The sequence below is a fragment of the Muscardinus avellanarius genome (genome assembly GCF_963383645.1).
Source record: "Muscardinus avellanarius genome assembly, chromosome: 7".
NCBI lineage: Eukaryota > Metazoa > Chordata > Mammalia > Rodentia > Gliridae > Muscardinus > Muscardinus avellanarius.
The window spans coordinates 328,906-350,156 of record NC_137793.1 but is presented as its reverse complement, the minus strand read 5'-3'; the positions used below and the strand labels follow the sequence as shown (position 1 = coordinate 350,156).

General features: G+C 44.6%; 1 protein-coding gene across 1 annotated transcript in view; it reads right to left on the bottom strand.

Annotated features, from left to right (window-relative positions):
* The window catches only part of RNF130 (ring finger protein 130), a gene marked incomplete at both ends in the record, with an annotated part of 111,342 nt that overhangs the window by 48,679 nt on the left and 41,412 nt on the right, over positions 1 to 21,251 (bottom strand). Inside the window, 2 exons of the mRNA XM_080699345.1 lie at positions 4,338 to 4,588; positions 18,442 to 18,636. Coding sequence (XP_080555471.1) covers positions 4,338 to 4,588; positions 18,442 to 18,636 — 446 coding nt within the window. The remainder of the gene's footprint in view (positions 1 to 4,337; positions 4,589 to 18,441; positions 18,637 to 21,251) is intronic.

Below are 21,251 nucleotides of genomic sequence, written 5' to 3'. Positions count from 1 at the left end.
TTCCTAAAGGACCTGGGTATGTTGCAGTCAGCCCAACAGTATAAGCTCTCTATTGAGAGTACCAGTTTAGAGCAGCTCCTGATCATTTACCTTCAGTGTTTTATATGGCAACATATTAAAAATCAAATCCTGAGTCTGATTTTTAAGGGGTCTATCTTGGAACTTGAGGTCTTCAGCGGGAGAACGTGGGCTATTGGGCTTCCCTGCTGCCTCCCAAATGTATACTGTAGACAGTGTGCTGCCAAGACCTCCAAACCAGCAGTGCTGTGGCAGAGCCAAGGAGAGCTACCCCAGCCAAAGCACCAGAAAGAGAGGGCGGCCAAGGCTGGAAGCCCTTGAGGTGCCTGCACCACTTAGCCAGCACCAGGGGACAGCCACACTCCTCTCCCCCTGGTCTCACAGTGCAGAGGAAAGATGGCCTCCCACCCACTCCTCAAGAGAGCAAGTCGGGCGCACTGATCAGCTGACACCACAGGACATTCCGCCAAGAGTAGAACATACATCTCTTTTTCAACCATCTATAAAACATTTACCAAGACAGACCATATCCTAGAGCATATGATTCTTAAGAAAAAGGAAAAAATAGAGATTAAAGTGTTTTTCTGATCATAATGGAGTCAAATTAGAAATCAGTAACACTGAGATAATAGCAAACTTGCTAATCAAATGCAAATTAAAAACATTTCTTATCTGGGCATGGTGACACTTACCTATAATCCCATTGTAGCAAGACTCCCAGCAATCTAGTGAGATCATGTTTCAAAACATTAAAAGGGCTGGGTATGGTGGCACAATCCTATAATCCCAGTATTTGGGAGGCTGACACAGGAGGATCGCAGGTTTGAGGACACAACAACTCAGTCTCAACAACTCAGTGAGACTTTCAGTAACTTTTATTTACAAGTAGGCAAATAAATAGGGGTGGGCATGTAGCTCTGAGGTAGAATGAGTGTCCCCAGTCAATCCCAGTGCCATAAAACAAACAAACCAAACTACTTCTTAATAACACATGGGTCAAAGAAGAAGTCTCAAAAGAAAAAAAATATAGAAATGAATGAAAACAAAACATGTTGACATGTGTGGGGCAGAGCTAATGAAAGGCTGACAAGTAATTTATAACACAAAATGCTTACACTAGAAAAGAAAAAAGGCTTCAAATAAATTGTATATTTAAATCTAAAATGCAGGACTATAAAACTTGCAGAATAGGAGAAAAATGTTTGAGATATCTAGGCCTAGGCAGAGTTTTTATTTTTAGACTTGACACCAAAAACACATTCATAAAAAGAAAAGTTCATAAATTAAGCCTCATCAAACAACAACTTGTTTTCAAAAGACCCAGGTACGAGTAGAAAGGGCAAACTCTGGCTGGGAGCACACACTTGCTGGCCACGCCTCTAACAAGGACACTCACACCTTGTAGGGACAGAGCAACACACCGAGGCCGAGGAGAAACAGACACAAACGAGCCACGAAAGTCCGTGTTCCGTCGGCAGCCACTGAGCAGCACAGAGCAGGAGTACAAAGCACTGTTTCGCTTCACATCCAGCCTGGCGGCTGAGACTGAAGACAGCCCCAACACCGAAAGCTGCGGGGACCTGGAGGAACCCTCCTGGGCACGCAGAAGGCTACAGCCACTTTGAAAAGCGCCCCTTGCCACTTCTCAGTAACTAAGTATGAGCACAATAACCTCAAAATTGTGTTCTTGAAATTTACATTGGGCTGGGTGTGGTGGTGCACACTTGTAATCCAGCATTCTGGAGGCTGAGACAAGAGGATTGTGGCTCGTGGACAGCCTCAGCTACTTAGTGAGGCCTTTTGCAACTCAGTGAGACCCTGTTTCAAAATAAAGAATAAAAAAATAGGGCTGGGGGTGTAGCTCAGAGGCAGAATGACCCTGGGTCCCAGCACTGCAAAAAAAAAAAAAAAATACATTGTATTCAGAAATTTCAGGTCCATCCCAGGGAAATGAAAACGCATGTTCAAATAAAAATCTATATATGAATGGTCACAGATGCTTTATTTATAATCCCTAAATGAAAAACAACTCAGATACCCTCTAATGAATGAATGGGCAAATTGTGAAATACCTACACCATGGAATACTCAGCAATAACAAAAAATAAGCTTTTTTGGGGGGTCGTGGAGCTGGAGATTGAACCTAGGGCCATTCTGCCACTGAGCTCCATCCCTAGCCCTTGTTTTCTTTTGAGACAAGGTCTCCCAAAATTGTTGATACTGGCCTGGAGTTTGCAACCCTCCTGATGCAGTCTACTAAGGAGCTGGGATTGTAGGTGTGCACCATCCTACCTGGCAAAAATAAACAGCAGATACATATGGCCTGAAGGGAACTCAGGGGTTATGCTGAGTGCTAGACTTCACCTATCTAGCACCTTGAGATGACAAGACAGTAGAGATGGGGAAAGATGTGTGCTAGTGAGGGGCAGGGAAGGAGGAGGGGTTGTGTGTATAAAAGCCGCACAGGGATCTCTGTGATGAGACTGTTCTGTATCTTGACTATGGCGGTCACACAAATCTATACGTAATAAAACTGCACAAAAATAAACACACATACACAACCACACACACAAACGAGAACAAATTAAACTAGAGAAACTTGAACATTTTAGTGGATTCAGTTAAGACCAGTGGATTGTATCTATGTCAAATTCTGGGTTGTACCATTTACTATAGAGAAGCAAAGTTACCACTGGGGGGAAATGAGTGCAAGGAATACATGTCTCTCCCATTTATTTCTAATAAATAGAAGTGAATCTTCAATTATCTTCAAGTTTTAAACAATGTAAAGAGATGATATATCCCCAAAATGCACTTAACCTGACTCTAATCATGGAAGAACATCAGGCAGACAGCTCATATACAAAATAACTGCTCAGTACTCATTACAAATGTCAGTGTCACAGAAGAGAGCAAGAAAGACACGATGCTAAATTCAAGGTAAGTCTCATCCAATCAATCTAGGGCTTTGCTACCAAGGTACTATGACTGAATCAGCTTTACACAACTTGAAAAAGGTCTGTAGATCACATCATGCACTGTTATCAATGCTAACTTTCTGACTTGCTTATTCTGAAATAGTTAAAAAGGAGAGAATACATACACAAAAAAGGATATACAGTGAAATGTTAATAGAGAATTTGGATGAGGAAATACTTTTACTATCTTAACATTTTTTCTAGGTCTGCAATTATTAATAATAAAATGCATCAAAATAAAATTTAAAAATGTGCAAGACACTTGGCAGATCCTGGCACATAAACGTTCAACAGATTGTTCTTTTCAGGGATGTCAAAGGCTGGGGAACGGCTCAGCGGATACAGCACTTGCCTAGCACAGGCGCGATCCTGGGTCCAATGCCCAGCAATGTAAAAACAAATAGGATGTTTCCCAACTATTTTCAGATGAAGAATCAAGAAGACAAATAAACTGTCCAGGAGGGTGCATGGTGATTGGCGGTAAGGTAGAGCTTTAAACTCAGACTTCTTAAGTGCCAAAGTCTCCTGCTTCTTTCACTAAAATAAGAAAAGATGGAAACTCCAGCACCTCCACAGGGATGTGCATGCACTGAGTTCAGAAAAGACGATGCTGTATAAAACCTGCTTCCAACAGCTCTCCAAGCAATTCCCTTCCTAGTTGCCTCTAGGGAGAATCAGGGACCTAGCAACCAAACTCAGCTCCTAGGACATCAAACAAAGTACCAAACACAGAACCCCTCAGGGCCGCCATCCTGGGGACCTATCCTGTCCTGGAGTCTTCATTCACTCAATCAAACTCACTGAATCCTTGGGATATGCTGACTGATGGGACTTTTTATTTATTTATTTATTTATTTATTTATTTATTTATTATTATTATTTTTTTTTTTGCGGTATTGGGGATGGAACCCAGATGCATTCGACCTTCGAGCTACACCCCCTGCCCTATTATTTATTCTTTATTTTGAAACAGGGTCTCACTAAGTTGTGGAGGGCCTAAGTAGCTGAGGCTGTCTGTGAACCACGATCCTCCATTCTAAGCCTCCCAGATGCTGGGATTACAAAGGTGCGCCACCACGCAGGCTCTGACGTGACTTTTAAAGTGACCACCTAGAGCAGCCTCTGCTATTATCCCTCTCCACCTTACCCATGCCTCAAAGAGCTTATATATGGCAGTGAATACCTGGTTAAAGAGTCATATGGAATATTTTTAATATATCATGATGATGGAAGGTCACGACCTGGCTTTGATAAAAATGCTCGAGAGACACAGGATCACAGCATTACACAGATGTCCATAGCTGGCTGGGAAGAGCCCCGTGGCAGAGTATCATAGCTCACCTGGTTCCTGTCACGTGCATTTGTGTATCTGATCTTCTGAATAAAGTAGAATATGAGCCATGCTGAAGAGATAATCATCAAGACAATAAAGGATATTGACACGAAGACCAGAGAGCCACGGCTGAAGTTCTTTGGCGGCATTCGAGTCCCGACAGCTATCGTCATCTGTACAGAGATGTTTTTCTCCAGATAACTCAAAATATCCTTACCCCTCAATTCTGTTATCATGACAGCAATAATATCTCCAGTGCCTGAAATGCAAAATAAACAAACACTCAAGTGCCATTTAAAACTCAGAAAAGCATCCAATATGCAAATATGCTGCTTAGTGTAACAAGTGAATTTTTGCTCATGGGAAGGGTTTGCAGATCCAACCTTCAACTGAAATGAGGCTGCAGCTATCTCCAGCAAGGAGACAGGCTGTATGGTCCCCAAGACTTTAACAGACATAAGGCATAAAGCAACTGTAATACTCAGAACCCCCTTGCCAAGTGTGACAGCAGTAATATCACATTATACAGCCACAGAAATGTGACATGATCATGGCATGTTTATAACACCTTCTGATCTTAAATGGTCTTCAGAAAGTACTAACTTCTTAGGAAAAGTCAGAGTGCTGTTACATATGGCACAAACAGGCATTTCTGGTACTAATCATTCTAATAAACAGCCCTGAGGTACCAACTGAGTGTGAAACTAGTACAAGGAACAGAACGAGGAATAGGGCATGGAACTCACACCTGTCCAAATCGAGGGCACACAGCCAGTAACAGCCGTGACAGAGAGTGCCACACGGCCCCTTTGTAGTGACATCTGACACTGCCCTGCGTTTGGACCTTTCCGGTTCACTCTAGAACCCTGGTGGAACGCAGATGCTTCTTGAGACAGATCCCAGCTTCAACAAGCTGGAACAGTGTGGCATCTAACAGCTATCCAGGGGTCTGCCGCAGTTGCAGCTGCACAAGTCGACGACACGGTGGCCCGAGTTGCCTTCTAAGCCACTCACTCCTCTCCCCTTAGGACTCCCAGAGGCAGAAATACGCTCAAGGCCAATGACTACCTGCCTATGGAGCGCATGAAGCCACTCTCTCTGCAAGGGAGAACTCCCACCTAAGGAACAGAGAAGCCTCCCCACGATGTGACGGGGGCTGTGCTCTCCAAGCTGAAGCTGCAGCTCTCACAGTCTGACTCTTCAGAGCCCGAGAGAGAGACTGCAGGTCAGAGGGAAATAAACTTTTTATTTTGGAAAAGAGAAAATTATAATTACCTATCTGACTCTGAATTAGGTTTATACATACCCAACAAAATAAGACCTTGAGCTAGGCGTGGTAGCACATGCTTGTAATCCCTGAGCTTGGGAGGCTGAGACAGGAGGATCGCACAGGTTCGAAGCCAGCCTCAGCTACTTAGTGAGGCTCTTGGCTACTTAGTGAGACCATTTCCAAATAAAATATAAAATAGGTCTGGGAGTATAGCTTGGAGGTAGAAAGCCTCTGGGTTCCACCCCCAGTACTACAAAAAAAAAAAAAAAAAAAAAAAAAAGCAAGACCTTCAAAATTTGACCTTCAAAGGCTTCTTCAATGAGTATTAAAAATATTTGGTTTTGTATGTCTCAATTATCATATTTAGCTAAAAGTACCAAATTTGTGTTAGATGCAGTCAAAAGACGACAAACAACAAAAAAGAAATTCAATGGTAAAAAGAATTGTATGCAAATCATAACCTAATGAAACATATATCTGTAGATTACCTTATTCAAAATAGTTTCAACCACTTTATCAGAACAGTAGTTTACCAGGACATTGATAAAAAAACCTATAACCAAAAAAATTAAAGCAAGCGACAGAGTTAACATCTAATTACCTTTCGCCCGTCAGTAAGTTAGAGAAAACCGTCTAATGATGCTAAACCAGTTTCAGTTTCATTTAGAAACCTTAGGTTTGTGCTTTTAGAGTGTTGTTCAACAGCAGTGATCTGTCGTGTGAGATACCAGGTATGGCTATAAAGTAACTGAGACGGATCCCACAGGCGACAGATGACAATCAGTCTCATTGCTTTATAATCACACCAGGCACAAGGTTTTAGAGTCAGTCTGAGGCTCCCTCGTGAAGGCTCAAGCTGGAGGAGGGGCGGCAGCTGCACAGGCGGCTGAGGGGCCGATGTCTTTCAAAGAACACTAAAGGAACGCACCCACTAATTCAACAGGAATGCTGTTTGGAAAGAGAAGTGTTTAATTATTTCAGCCATCCACTTGATGATATTTATTGAGCACACACTATGATCAAGATTCTTTACTTTTTTTTGGTGTGTATGGTACTAGGAATTGAGCCCAGTGGCATTCTACCTCCAAGCTACATCTCCAGAACACAAGGTCTCAATAGGTTGCTAAGAGATTCACTAAATTGCTGAGGCTGAGACAGGGGGAGCCTGGTTCACAGCCAGCCTCAGCTACTTAGTGAGGTCCTTTGCAACTCAGTGAGACCCTATTTCAAAATAAAGAATAAAGGAACTGGGCCTAGTGGTGCACGCTTGTAATCTCAGGGCTTGGGAGGTTGACACAGGAGGACTGTACAGGTTCGAAGCCAGCCTCAGCTACTTAGTGAGGCTCTCGGCAACTTAGTGAGACTTTGTTTGCAAATAAAAATATAAAATAGTTCTGGGAGTATAGCCTGGAGGTAGAAAAGCCCCTGGGTTCTACCCCTAGTACTACAAAAGAAAAGAAGAATAGAAAATAGGGCTAGGGGTATAGCTTGGAGGTAGAATGCCCCTGGGCTCCATCCCCAGCACTGCAAACCAAAGCAAACCAGAATTGCTGAGGGGGTAATTTTTCTGTAAAACAGAGCCTCACATTCTCAGCAACTCTGGTTTTCAATGGGGGAAACCAGTAGACAACTATGGGAATACTATTATAATCCTGGCTATAAAAGCAGGGACAAGAGGGAACCTTAGAATTAACCTCCTTTGGCTCTGGAATCAAGAGACCGAGGTTCAAGTCCAGCCTGAGGCGTAACCTCTCTGGATTCTGGCATGTTCTCTCTGAGGAGCAGGCGCACCCACAATCTGCACGGCAGACGCCTGTGAACGCTGCGGCTTAGTGTGCCACCTTTACCGCTCACTGGCCGTGAAGGGGCCTTTTGTGAGGGAAACCAGAAAGCCCCCCAGAACCTGGACTCGACCCCTTCTCTTCAGTTTCTCGCTTCCGCTCGAGGACCTGTGTGCCTGTTGGCCAGCAATCCTCGGGGAACTACAAGACCCCGGCTTCAGCTCCAAAGTGGCTCCCCTCGTTCTCCCTGTTGGGAATAAATCCCAGGACAAGCCAGGGCAGCTGACAAAGAGACAGATGTGCTCCTGAGTGCAGGGCCGCGGACCGCAGAGAAGCCGTGTCACTGGAGCTGTACCACAAGCTTACGTAGGCTCTCAGACAGCAACATTTCCATACAAAACCCTACATAACAGAGGTGTGCCTTAGCAGATGAACTGGTGTTATGTCCAAGCCACCCGCCAAAGTTCTGAGGGCTGCAGAGGAATAGAAACATCGGAACTTTCCATTAAAGAAAGCTCAGGGGAACGTTGCATCCCTGCACCGAGTGTCGACAATGACACTTTAAACTTAGCAGAGCCAGCCGTGCTGGCACATGCTTATAATCCCAGTACTTGGGAGGCTGAGACAGGAGGATCGCAGGTTCGTGGCCAGCAACTTAGTGAGACCCAGTTTGAAAATAAAAGAATTAAATAGGGCTAGGGGTATAGTTCAAAGGCATAATGTTCCTGGACTCCATCCCCAGTACCCCAAAACAAAAACAACCCAGTAGTGACTAGGAATGGCATTAAAGTTTTCCTGTGGAACGCAACGACCTATTTCCACGTGAAACAGAACACCATACACATCAGTAAAAGATGAAATCGCAACGAAGTTCTGGAAGGCTGTCTCTGTGAGAACTGGCGGTGTAGCGCAAGTTCTCCACCTTGCTGTCAAGCTGCAAGAGCTGCTGAGCCCGGGCTGCTCAGCAGGACATGACTGGGCATGGATAAGCAAGTGGGCTGAAGGGCTCTGGCAGGGAAGTCCTAACCGGGAAGGACACAGTGTCACCATGGGAGGTGACACTGTGCTGTACCACACACTGGCTTGCAAGCCACTGTAGAGAACTCCAGCACCATGTTGTCTACTTGGTGTCCGAGAGGCTTGTGACAGCAAGATGTAACTTTTCTGAAGCTTAAACCTGAGTCTTGCCATGATGTTAACACACAGGAGATGAATGTGTAAGCCACAGACCGATGCCACCGCCACTGACAGTTCCTGGGGACACCAGCCTAGTCTGTCCTCCAGCAACGACCATGACGCCAAGAAGGGGGTACCAAACCCACATTCCTCTATTCCTTGGACAGTTAACTCTTTAATCTTGCATAAACAGAGCAGAGTGTGGATGCCTGGCATGAAAACGGCAGTTTCTTTTCTTTTTCTTTCTTTTTCTTTTTGTGGTATTGGGATGGAACCCAGAGGTATTCAACCTCTGAGCTACATCTCCTGCCCTATTTTTTATTCTTTATTTTGAAACTGGGTCTCACTGAGTTGCAGAGGGCCTCACTAAGTAGCTGAGGCTGTCCTCGAACCGCGATCCTCTGGTCTCAGCCTCCCGAATGCTGGGATTACAAGCATGCGCCACCACGCCGGGCCCTATTTTTATTCTTTATTTTGAACAGGGTCTTACTGAGTTGCACAGGGCCTCACTAAGTAGCTGAGGCTGTCCTCAACCGCAATCCTCCTATCTCAGCCTCCCAGATGCTGAGATTACAAGCGTGCGCCACCACACCCGTCTGTTTTCTTCTTCTACCATCTCTTGACTATTTGTAATCAACAAGTCATCTCAATTTGGTTTGTTTCAGTACCCTTTCTCTCTCTCTCCCTCCCTTCCTCCCTCCCTCTCGCTATCTCTTGAGGAGGAGTGGGGTAGAGAAGGGCAATTAGTTAAGAATCCAGAGGGGTCATTAACCTTCAATCTTATAGATTGCTCCCCCCCAAAAAAAAACCCCACTGACTCTTTTTAGGTAATTAGTTCTATCACTTTGTAGTACAAAGAAGGTCTTTAAAACCAAACTCTTAGCCGGGTAGCGTGACACACCATGTTTGTAATCCCAGTACTTGGGGAGGCCAAGATAGCAGGATGGCAGGTTTGTGGCCAGCCTCGGCTACTTAGTAAGGCACTTCGCAAACCAGTGAGACCCTGCTTAAGAATAAAGAATAGGAGCCAGGCATGGTGGCGCACGCTAGTAATCCCAGCATTCAGGAAGCTGAGACCGGAGGATCACGGTTCGTGGACAGCCTTAGCTACTCAGTGAGGCCCTCCGCAACTTAGTGAGACCCTGTTTCAAAATAAAGAATAAAAAAATAGGGCAGGGGGTGTAGCTTGGAGGTTGAATGCCCCTGGGTTCCATCCCCAGACCCGCAATAAATAAATTAAAAAAAAAAAAAAGAATAGGGCTGGGGTATAGCTTAGAGGTAGAATGCCCCTAGGTTCCATTCTAAGTCCCCCCCCCCACAAAGAGCATTATTAAGCTGGGCTTGGTGGCATACCTCTATAATTCCAGTATTTGGGAGGCTGAGACAGGAGGGTCACAGGTTTGAGGCCAGCCTCAGCTACTTAGACTGTATTTCAAGATAAAAAATAAAAATAGGGCTCGGGGGTGGAGGTCAGAGGTAGAATGCCCCTGAGCTCCATGGGGCATTCCCTGGGCAGTAGGACATGCCTGTAATCCTAGTATTTGAAAGGCTGGGACGAGAGGATCCCAGGTTCAAGGCCGTCCTCAGCAACTTGGTAAGACCTGTTTCAAAACCAAAGTGCAAAGAGCTGGGGTGTGTGCTGGGGCATAGCTTAGCTCAAAGGGAGACTACCCCTGGGCTCAATCCTCAGTACCACCAAATTAGTAACAATAATAACAGCAGCAGCATTATGCAAAAGTCCAGGTTCACCAGTGGTGTACGCCTGTAATCCCAGCCACGTGGGAGGCTGAGGCAGGAGGAGGGCTAGTTATGAGATTAGAGAGCTAAGCAGGACCGTCTCAGAGTAAACTAAAAGTGTGTGTGGATCGGCTCAGAGCAATTGCTGGCATGTGCAGACATGATGTGCTCAATCCCCGGGACCACCTCCAGGTCCAAGTTCATTTATCACATGACCTGCTATCCATTTTAAAATGTCTTCCATCCTGTACCTGTGAAATTGATTTCTAACTCAGTATTCAGAGGGGGCATGGTGGTGCACGCCTGTAATCCCAGCACTTGGGAGGCTGAGACAGGAGGATCACAGGTTCATGGCCAGCCTCAGCTACTTAGTGAGGCCCTCTGCAACTTAGTGAAAACCTGTTTCTAAATTAAAAAAAAAAAAAAAAAAAAGCCAAGGATGTAGCTTAGAGGTAGAATGCCCTGGGTTCCATCCCCTAGTACCACACACACACACACACACACACACACACACACACACACACACACACAGTATTCTAAACCTATGCAGACCCTTCACGTATTATTGATAGGTAAAGGTATTCTGCAATATGCGTGGGGCTTTCTACTCATCTTCAGAATATTTTTAACATTCAAGGTGGACTTTCTACATTTTATAAGGCATGATATTTTTCTATTCATTGCCAGACGATTATAGAGCTAAATAAGTTTTTTTTTTTTTTAAGAAAAAGTGGTGAGAAAAGGTGCAGAGCCATCCAGCTCATTTTGTTCAACCTGCCAAAGAAACAGCCAGAAGCATCTAAGACTGCTGACTGGCAAAGACGTAAAAGAAACGTTATTTGGTTAGGAACTGCACATATTCTTAAAGACAGAGAGATAAACCTATGTAGATTGCCAATTAGGCATGATCTGAAACAATTTAATACTATTAAACAGTAACAGTAAGTCTATATTAATTTTTAAAAACCAGGAGAACAGATCCTTTGTTTTCAGACAAATGTGCATTAATTTAAACTGCCCAGGAGCCCATACTTCCCTTTATACAGCACATATCCGCCAGCTGCACGACAAAGAACCCTTCTGCTAGCGAGTCAAAGCACGCGTCTTCCTGGCAGGGACATCAGACGCCGGCGAAGGTGCCCTTCAGTCGCCAGACGAGGGATGCTCCTACAACACGGCCGCGCAAGGCCAGACAAGACGTGTGCATTTGGCAATGTGGAATTCTAAGGTTAGTTATAAAATAGATCCTCAGGTCAAAAGAAAGTAGCCAGGCTGGGAAATGACATCCAGGTTCAAGGCTGCCCTCCGCAACTAGGTAAGAGCCAGTTCAAAACAAAAGTACAAAGGGCTGGGGTGTGGTTTGGAGGCAGAATGCCTCTGGGTTCACAAAAAGACAAAAGCGAGTGAGAGAGCGAGCCGGTGCTTAAAGGGACCAAAACAGGACATGTTCACTACTTTGCTCAAGGCATTCTGCTGACCACTGCAGAGGAGAGGGGAGAAAGGTAAGACAAGCCTCAGCTCAGACAGGCCTTAACCAGCCTCCTACCAATCGAGAGGACGGGGACGGCTCAGCGAGTGGGCCCCCAGGGGTCCGAGGGCCGAAGGCTCCTGGGCGGCAGGCTCGCCAGGGCAGCGACACAGGTTTCTTTCCTTTTTGCTCCTGCTGGTTCATCTGTGCTCATAGTAAAGGCACGGCACAGGAGGTGCACAGCACGGAAGGCTCACAGAGCAGGGAGGCACTCAGCACAGGAGACACATAGCCAGGGAGACAGCTCAGCACCGGGGGCGCTCAGTACTGAAGGTGCACAGCCAGGGAGATGCTCAACATGGGAGGCAGGGAGGCACTGAGCACCGGAGGCGCACAGCTCCAGAGGTGCATAGCAGGGAGGCGCTCAGCACCGGAGGTACACAGCACAGGAGGCGCTCAGCAGGGAGGCGCACAGCAGGGAGGCGCTCAGCACAGGAGGCGCTCCTGCCATGTTCCTCACACATGTGACCTTTGGGTTGGGGGAGGGGAGGCTCCTGGCATCAGCATCTTCAGACAGCAGCACCTAAGCGACCCTTATGCAAGGGCCCCCCTCACTACTGGACAGTACTGCCCTAGCAGGTGTTGGGAGGAGAATGAGCCAAGTCACAGGTGAGAGCGCGGTACAAGTCCTTGGTACGAGTGGTTCCCAGAGCACAGGCAGACTGACCCAGCTGAGATGAGAGCCGAGCACTTAGAAGAGAGCCCTAATTCTGGAGACGGACCCTCAGGTAGGCCTGGCTGAAGGGTGGGCATCACATCCTCTCTGGGCCCTGTGCTGGCTTCCTCCAGGGCAGCTTGGGAACCTCCCCACAGCCGCTGTCTCTGGGGCCTGAAATGGACCTCACTTCACATGGGACAGGCCAGGACATAGCAGGGCTTCCTGCTTCCACTCCCCGAGGGAACCTGCTTTGCCACCGCCTCATCAGCACTCACTGGCAGATTTCAAGTGCCCAAGGAGTAGAGAGGAGCGCGGGACGCTCAGGGAGCCGCCTTTCTTTAAAAACCTTCAAGCCGGGCGCGGTGGGCACGCTTGTAATCCCCGCGCTTGGGAGGCTGAGACAGGAGGATCGCGCAGGTTCCAAGCCAGCCTCAGCTGGTTTAAGAGAACCTGTTTCCAAATAAAAATATATATATAAAAAATAGGTCTGGGAGTGTAGGTAGAAGGCCCCTGGGTTCCATTCCCAGTACCACCAAAATAAATAAATAAATAAATAAATAAATAAATAAATAAATAAATAAAATAATAATAAATAAATAAAATAAAAATTTAAAAAATTTAAAAAATTAAAAACGTTCACTATGCTACCAAATAGTCCTTGCCTCAGGCATACTTCTACTTTGAAAGTTTTTTATTTTTGTACTGGGGGTTAGACTCAGGGACATTCACCTCCAAGCTACACCCCCAGCCCTATTTTTCTCTTTCTTTTTTCTTTCTTTCTTTTTTTGCAGTACTGGGGATGGAACCCAGGGGCATTCTACTTCTGAGTAGGTCTTCTTCTGAGACTTCTCACGAGCATCACTTCCCACGCAACATTTATTTTCTATGCTTCATTATGAGTCCATGACAAGAGGCGTCTCACGTGTCCTCTTTAGGTCTGGAGGCACAGCAGCAGCTCGGGAGTTGCCTGCTGATGAATGGCCCGGAGACCTTAAGTCCACCCATTTGCTGCCAGCTGACCCGGCATAACTACCCCGCACCCTCAGCGTCCCTACACAGAGTAAGTTTGGATTCAGTCGTTTCCCTGGTGAGAGAAGCTTCTCTCTAGCTGAGTGGCCAATCATCCTGGTTGTTTCTGGCTGGCACAATGAAACCTCATCTCTGAGCGCTTCTGGTAGGTCCTTCCCAGAGCTGCGAGCCAGGCCTTCTTATGGGAACAGGACGGTCACTCTGTTCAGTATGCTAAGTCCCAGGTGGTTCCCTGGTACTTCAGGTAGGCGTCTCCACAGAGGCGTCGGGTATCCCTGAAGACACTCACTTGCATGGACTCTGGGCTGTGCCACAGGAGGCTTGATCTAGAGCAAATACAACTTAATACCCACTGATAGGCGTTTCTGTATTAAATTCCATAAACTCACATAGAAAAAAGAAGTACTGGAAGAATGAAGTAAGAAGTATAATTAGAAATAAAAAGTGCCAGTCTCAAAATTGGTGGAATAAGTAAATTGATTTTGCAATTTTATAAGAGATATTAGTCATTCTAGGCACAAGAATAAAAAATTAACAAATGGAAAAGTCAAGCAATTTCTTGTCTCAATAAATTTCACAACCACCTTGCTAGGCAGATAATACAAATAGATGCTCTCTATTTTATAATGTTTAAAGATATTTTTTTTTCAGTACTGGGGATGGAACCCAGAGACATTCAACCTCTGAGCTACAGCCCCAGCCGTATTTTTTATTCTTTATTTTGAAACAGGGTCACACTGAGTTGCAAAGGGCCTCACAAAGTAGCTGAGGCTGTCCTTGAACCGTGATCCTCCTGCCTCAGCCTCCCAAATGCTGGGATTACAAGTGTATACCACCACGCCCGGCTTTTTTATTCTCTACTTTGAAACAGGGTCTCACTGAGTTGCAAAGTAACTCACTTGGGGCCTCACTAAGTAGCTGATGCTGTGAACCACAATCCTCCTGTCTCAGCCTCCCAAATGCTGGGATTACAAGCGTGCGCCACTACGCCTTGCTCCTACCCTGTTTTTTATTCTTCATTTTGAAATAGGGTCTCACTAAGTTGTTTAGGCTGGCCACAAACCTATGATCCTCCTGTCTCAGCCTCCCAAGGACTGGGATTACAGGCATATGCCACCAAGCCTAGTTTGCAGAAATCTTTTCAATTAATAGATTTATTCCAATGGCTTTTGTTAATCATACATCTGTGTTTTTTATTTAAATAATTTTGTAACTCTTTGGATTGAAGAAACCTCTCAGTGGAGCAACTTGGTTTATATATAATATAAAACAGGCGCAGGGCATGTTTTTAGAGTTATTCTTTCAATTTCACACTCAAAGATACTTGGCCTATCTCTATTATTCTAAAGTACAAAGCAACTATTTTTAACCTTTTTCTTGTCTACTTTTATTTATTTTTTGCAGTACTGGGATTTGAACCCAGGGGCATTCCACCTCTGAACTACACCCCAGCTCTTTTTAAAGTTTTTTTCTTTTTTTGGTACTAGGGAATTGAACTCAGGCCTTCTACCTCCAACCTACATCCCCAGCCCAATTTTATTTCTCTATTTGGAAACAGGGTCTCACAGGTTGCTGGGAGCCTCACTACATTGCTGAGGCCGGTTTTGAACCTGCAATCCTCCTTTCTTAGCCTCCCAAGTACTGGGATTACAAAAGTGTACCACAACGCCCGGCTTACTCTTTTTTTCTGAAAGAAGGTCTCACTAAGTTGGGAGGGCCTCACTAAGTAGCTGAGGCTGGCCGCAAACCTGTGGTCTTCCTGTACTGGGTTACAAGTGTGTACCACCATACCTGGCTCTGTCTACTTTTAAAAGCCACTCTTTCCTTTTAATTTCTACCCTGAACACTTAAAATATGAATAAAAGTAATGAGAGGTCACCTTATGGGTAATTACGATAATTATCTCAAACTAAGGATAATTAAGGGCACATAATCAAATTACTGCAGTGCTGGGTGTGGGGGTCGAACACCTATAATCCCAGGGTTGGGAGACTGAGTCTGGAGAATCACAGGTTCAAGGACAGCTTAAGCAAGTAGTGAGACTCTCATCAACCTATCAGGATCCTGTTTCAAAATAAAAATAAAATAGAGCTGGGAGTGTAGCTCAGAGATTGAATGCCCCTGGGCTCAATCCCTAGTACAACATGTAAATAAATAAATAAATAAATAAATAAATAAATAAATAAATAAAACAAGAAAGGCTGGGGGGGGGGTTCAATCCCTCATATTAAAAACAAAAGGCAAAGCCGAGCGTAGCGGCACACGCTTATAATCCCAGCATTTGGGAGGCTGAGACAAGAGGATCTGGCCAGCCCCAGCTACTTAATGAGGCCCTTACAACTCAGTGAGATCCTGTTTCAAAATAAAGAATAGCGCCAGGCGAGACCCTGTTTCTATATAAAATAGGTCTGGGATTATAGTAGGAAGTAGAAAGCCTCTGGGGCCACCCCCAGTACCACAAAAAAAAAAAAAAGAAAAAAAAAAAGAAAGAATGATAGAAAGAAAGAAAGAAAGTTAATAAAGAATAGCTGGGTGTGGTGGCACACACTTGTAATCCTCGTGCTTGGGAGGCTGAGACAGGAGGATCACATAGGTTTGAAGCCAGCCTCAGCTACTTAGTGAGGCTCTCAGCAACTTAGTGAGACGCTGTTTCCAAATAAAATATAAAATAGGTCTGGGAGTGTAGCCCGGAGGTAGAAAAGCCCTTGGGTTCCACCCCAGTACCACACACACACACAAAAAAAGAATAAAAAAACAGGGCTGGGGTGTGGCTCAGAGGTAGAATGCCCGAGTTCCATCCCCAGTACCACAAAACAAACAAAAACCCCTTTCAGTTAAAAGATCTTATTTTTTCTGTTATGTTGGGACTTCATTCTGTATTACACATTTAAAATTAGACTTAATGCCGGGCGTGGTGGCGCACGCTTGTAATCCCCGCGCTTGGGAGGCAGAGACAGGAGGATCGCGCAGGTTCGAAGCCAGCCGCGCGCGCTGGCTTAGGAGACCCTGTTTCCAAATAAAAAAGTATAAAAATAGGTCTGGGAGTGTAGCCCGGAGGTAGAAGGGCTTCCAGGAACCCCAGTACAACCAAAAAAACAAATAAATAAATAAATAAATAAATAAATAAATAAATAAAATTAGACTTAATAAGATATAATTTACATGCCAAAGATTTTACAAGTCAGGGGTTTCAGGAAGTTTACAGAGATGCACAATTATCGCAATATAGTTATAAAACATTTCCAACACCCACCCTACACACCTATTACCCTGCTTTCTGTTTCTATACATTAGACTTTCCTAGACAGACATGTCACATAAATGGAATCACGTAAAAGTAGCCTTTTGTGTTGGTTTGATTACTTATCACAATGCTTCTGAGTTTATCCGTCTCAGTAGCTATCTTCACTGAACTGTTAGAATACATCTCACTGTGTACGCACCGCATTTTGTGCACCTATCACTAGTGAAAGACATCTGGCTTGTTTCTACCTTTTACTTGCTATAAACACGGCTGCTAGAAGTACTTGTATACAAGAGTTTATGAAGACATTTCCCCCCTCCAGGTCTCTTGGGTAGACTGCCAGGAGTGGACAGCTAAGGGGAGACTACTGGATCATATGTTGAGTTTACAGGTAACTTTTTAAGAAACTGCCAAACTGGTTGCAGCAATTCACATTACCAGAAGAAATTAACAAGGGCTCTGGTTTCTCCACATCCTCAACTTGGCATTGCCCGGCCTTTTAACTATATCATTCGAGTGGGTATAAATAGTATGTTGTTGTCTTGATTGCATTTTCTAATACTAATGCAATGTCTAATCATGAAAACTTTTTATTTTTTGGTAGTGGTTCTGGGGATTGAATCCAGAGCTTTCACATGCTAGGTAGGTAAGCACTCTACCACAGTATACTTCCCTGGTCCTCATTAAAGTCTCTACCTGTTGTGAAATTAGGTTGTTCTTAGTACTTACTGGTTAATAAGATTTCTCCTTCCCTTCTTTCTTTCCCCCTGTAGTGGGGATTGAACCCGGGGCTCCTTTATCACGGAGCTATATCCCCAGCCCTTTCTATATCTTATTTTGAGGAACAGTCTTGCTAAGTTGCCTCAGTTGCCGAGGCTGGTCTTGAACATATGACCCTCCTGTCTCAGTCTCCCAAATACTGGGACTGCAGGTATATATGTGCCACCACACGTAACTCTAAAATCTTTATGCATTCAAAACCAAACTTTACCAAAGTCCAACTTACACAGAGGAGTGAAACTGAATGAATACCAGCAAATGTGGGTCTAACCCTCTCCTGCTGGCCTGTACCTGCTTGAGTCTTTTACTTATAAAATGGGAAGAAAATCTATATCATACATGGCTATTATGATGATTGTCTATGAAACATATTTTAAAAGCTCAAAATAAAGTGCCGGCATATTATATAGGAAAGTACTCAATAAATTGCAATTATTGTTGTTAAAACATTCACATGAGTATTAGCCTTAGTGCTTCCACAAGAAATGAGGAACCCTTGTTACTCTGTGATTATACTAATCGCTAAGTCAGCTTGAACATTTATCTGGATGAGATAAAGGGATCCTTCCTAGACAGACACTCCTTGAGAACCCAACACACTAACTTGGCTAATGAGTCCAAGTGAAATACACGACCTTTCAGAGTTATCAAACACAATGTAGAAATTCAAAACAACTAAGAATTCAATCTCGGCCACTAATTTAAAAAGTACAAATTTTACAGATTAACTGTTACAGTTATTATTTAAGAAAAGAAAAATTTCAACTTAAGGAAAAAGACATTTGCAAAACAAGTAACACCAAGAGAAAACAATCACAGTTTTATGTTGGAAAGGATCTGATTTCACCAGAGGCAGAGTGCTACCCACAGAGCAATAATTTTTGAAAATCTAGAAGCCCCCTTTTTTACCTGGATGAGTCATGGTGACCGGCTCCTCTTTGGATTTATTATTGTAGATGACTACAGCGACCGCATTGTGGAAAGCAGCCCGTGATATTTTTTCTTTAAACGTGCAGTTTCCTCTCTGTAGCAAGGCGATCCACTGCTTGGTATTAGGAGGGACGAAGAACCGGGTTTGAGGGTCACAGCCCAGATGGTCAGCAACTAGGTGAAAGAAAACACACATGCTGACGGTAAAGACGGCGGACCAGTCTTTATCACAGTACCCTGCTCTCCGAATGCCGCCCAGCCCGCGTGCCGAAAAGGCCCAAGCAATCTGCTTCAGCCTGAGCAGTCTCGCTGAATTCAGCATATCTGAGTAAACTTAACACATGTAAAAGGAAATTATGAAAGTTTAGTTTGGGCCTTTATTTAAAAGTCTGAGTAGTTAAAATGACAAGCAAGTAGAATAAATACACTATTATTACAAACATTCAGAGACTTTTGGTAGCAAATACATCACCAGTGCCATCTTTCTCCATGATAATTTATTATTATTTAATAAATTAAAGACATCTGCAATAATTAAATTAATAATTAAGATGGGCGTGGTGGCGCACACTTTTAATCCCAGCATTTGGGAGGCTGAGACCGGAGGATCGAGGTTCACAGACAGCCTCAGCTACTTAGGTCCTCCACAACTTAGTTAGACCCTGTTTCAAAATAAAGAATAAAAAATAGGGCAGGGGGTGTAGCTCGGAGGTCAAATACCCCTGGGTTCTATCCCCACACCTACCAAAAAAAATTTAATCATTAAATTTCTACATCCCTCTCCAGGTAAATTACTATTATAACTTACATTTACTGGTAAATGTGCTCTGCAAGTCCACATAGGTACAGAGACAACACGAGCTCCATTTGGACTATAAACTACATGGCCCTGGTTCGAAATTTTGAGGACAGTTTGTTTCAAATATCCCTTAAGTGTGTCTGAATCTGTCAGATAAAACCCAATTTTTCTTTTTTTGTGGTACTGGGCATTACACTGAGGTATACCCCCAGCTCTATTTTATTTTTTAATTTGGAGCATAGTATTCCTAAGTTGCTGAGGCTAGCCTCAAACCTGTGACCCTCCTGTCTCAGCCCCAGCCTCCCTCCCAAAGACAGGGGTAGTGCCGTGCCCAGCTCAAGCTCCTCCAGTTCTGGTTAGCTCTGGCACACTGGATAAATCTTCAAAGGACGCCCTTGGTGCTCTTGCCCTCCCCCAGCCTCACATTCAGAACAGGTTAAATGAAGGAGAAGGGCAGTCCAGGAGGAGAGAGAAGCCGCCAAAGGCATGGCGGCAGGAGGCTGGTGGCACACAGCAGCAGAGGCCACTGGGCCCTGCGCCTCCTCCAGCCGTCACTGCCAGTCCTGGGAGTCCTGTGGGAGGGAACACGGCAGGCTGGCCCAGACAGTGACATCAATCAGAGGCAAATGCATCATAAAACATCAAGCATTAGTTAATAAATATAACTGTGGTGTACACAGAGATGACAGCAGGGAGGTGATGTCTGCTTTCCACACAACTGGAGCACATGGCTAGCCAAAGAAACTAAATGCTCACGCTTCAGAGGAAAGCCGCAGCTATCACTTCCCTTAAACACACATCCTCAAATTTCCTTATAAAATCATCATGGGGAGGGAGAGCGCTGATGCCTATTTGCTACCCAAGGTCTCCAAAAATACACCTAGACGGTAAGTGGGGGTGAGGCACCACAATCTGTGACGACTGATATTGCCTACAACTCTACAGTCTGGAATACACCAACCCTGTCTTAATCAAATTAAAGAGGGTGAGGTGCCGGGGGGTATCTCAATGCTAGAGTACTTGCCTAATATGTGCAAGGTCCTTAGCACTGCAAAAAAAAAAAAAAAAAAAGCGGAAGAAAAGCCTGTACAATTTCAGTAGTTAACCATAAACACACAGTCATCACATCATGAAACTTTAAAATTCTTAAACAGATTGTTTACTCCCAATGGTATCTGCTTAACAGATGATGCTGCTGTTTTAAATACAAGCATTTAGGCCATGCGTTATGATAACCCCATTGTCTTGGGCAAACAGCCAACACTGTATCCAAATAGGAAGCAATCAGAGAACTGGTTTTAAGTGTTTCTTTTGTTATTTTTCAAAACATACTGTTGCACAAACCCTGGCAGCCATGGAGAGTCAAAATATCTGGAGGGATCTTCTGCTTGTCTTCGGTGAACACTCACACTCGTTCATTTCCTGGACATATTCTCCCTCCTTGCTACTTCACATGCATGCGCTCAATGAAAGAACCCACCCACAGGGTCAGCATGCCTGGGGTCCTGCTGGATCACTGCTCTCTAGCTGAGCATGTGCCAGGTTGTTGAGACCCTCTGCTCTTTAATTTTTACTTATATAAAGATGTAATGTTCTAATCTCAGAGTTATGTGTATGGAAAAAGCCTATAATCATTCCTTTATTCTAGACTGCTTAAAAAAAATTCCTGCTGGGCATGATGGCACACCTGTAATCCCAGCTACTCAGGAGGCTGAGGTAAGAGGATTATACATTGGAGGCCGGTCTGTGCGACTTAGTAAGACCTTGTCTCAGAGTAAAGTTTAAAAAGGGTGAGTAGGCTGGGGTAGACACAGTGGGAGAGCGGCCTGCCTGCTCCAAGCCCGTACTGTTCCACAAGATGATTAAAGCAGTGACAGCGATGGCCTCCCTTCCCCACTGCTGTCCAAGTCTGGTGCCCTGCACACCCCCAGGCCAGTGTTCATGAAGCTCACAGCAGCCTTTCTCCCAGGCTCCCGAGTCTCAGCCTGAC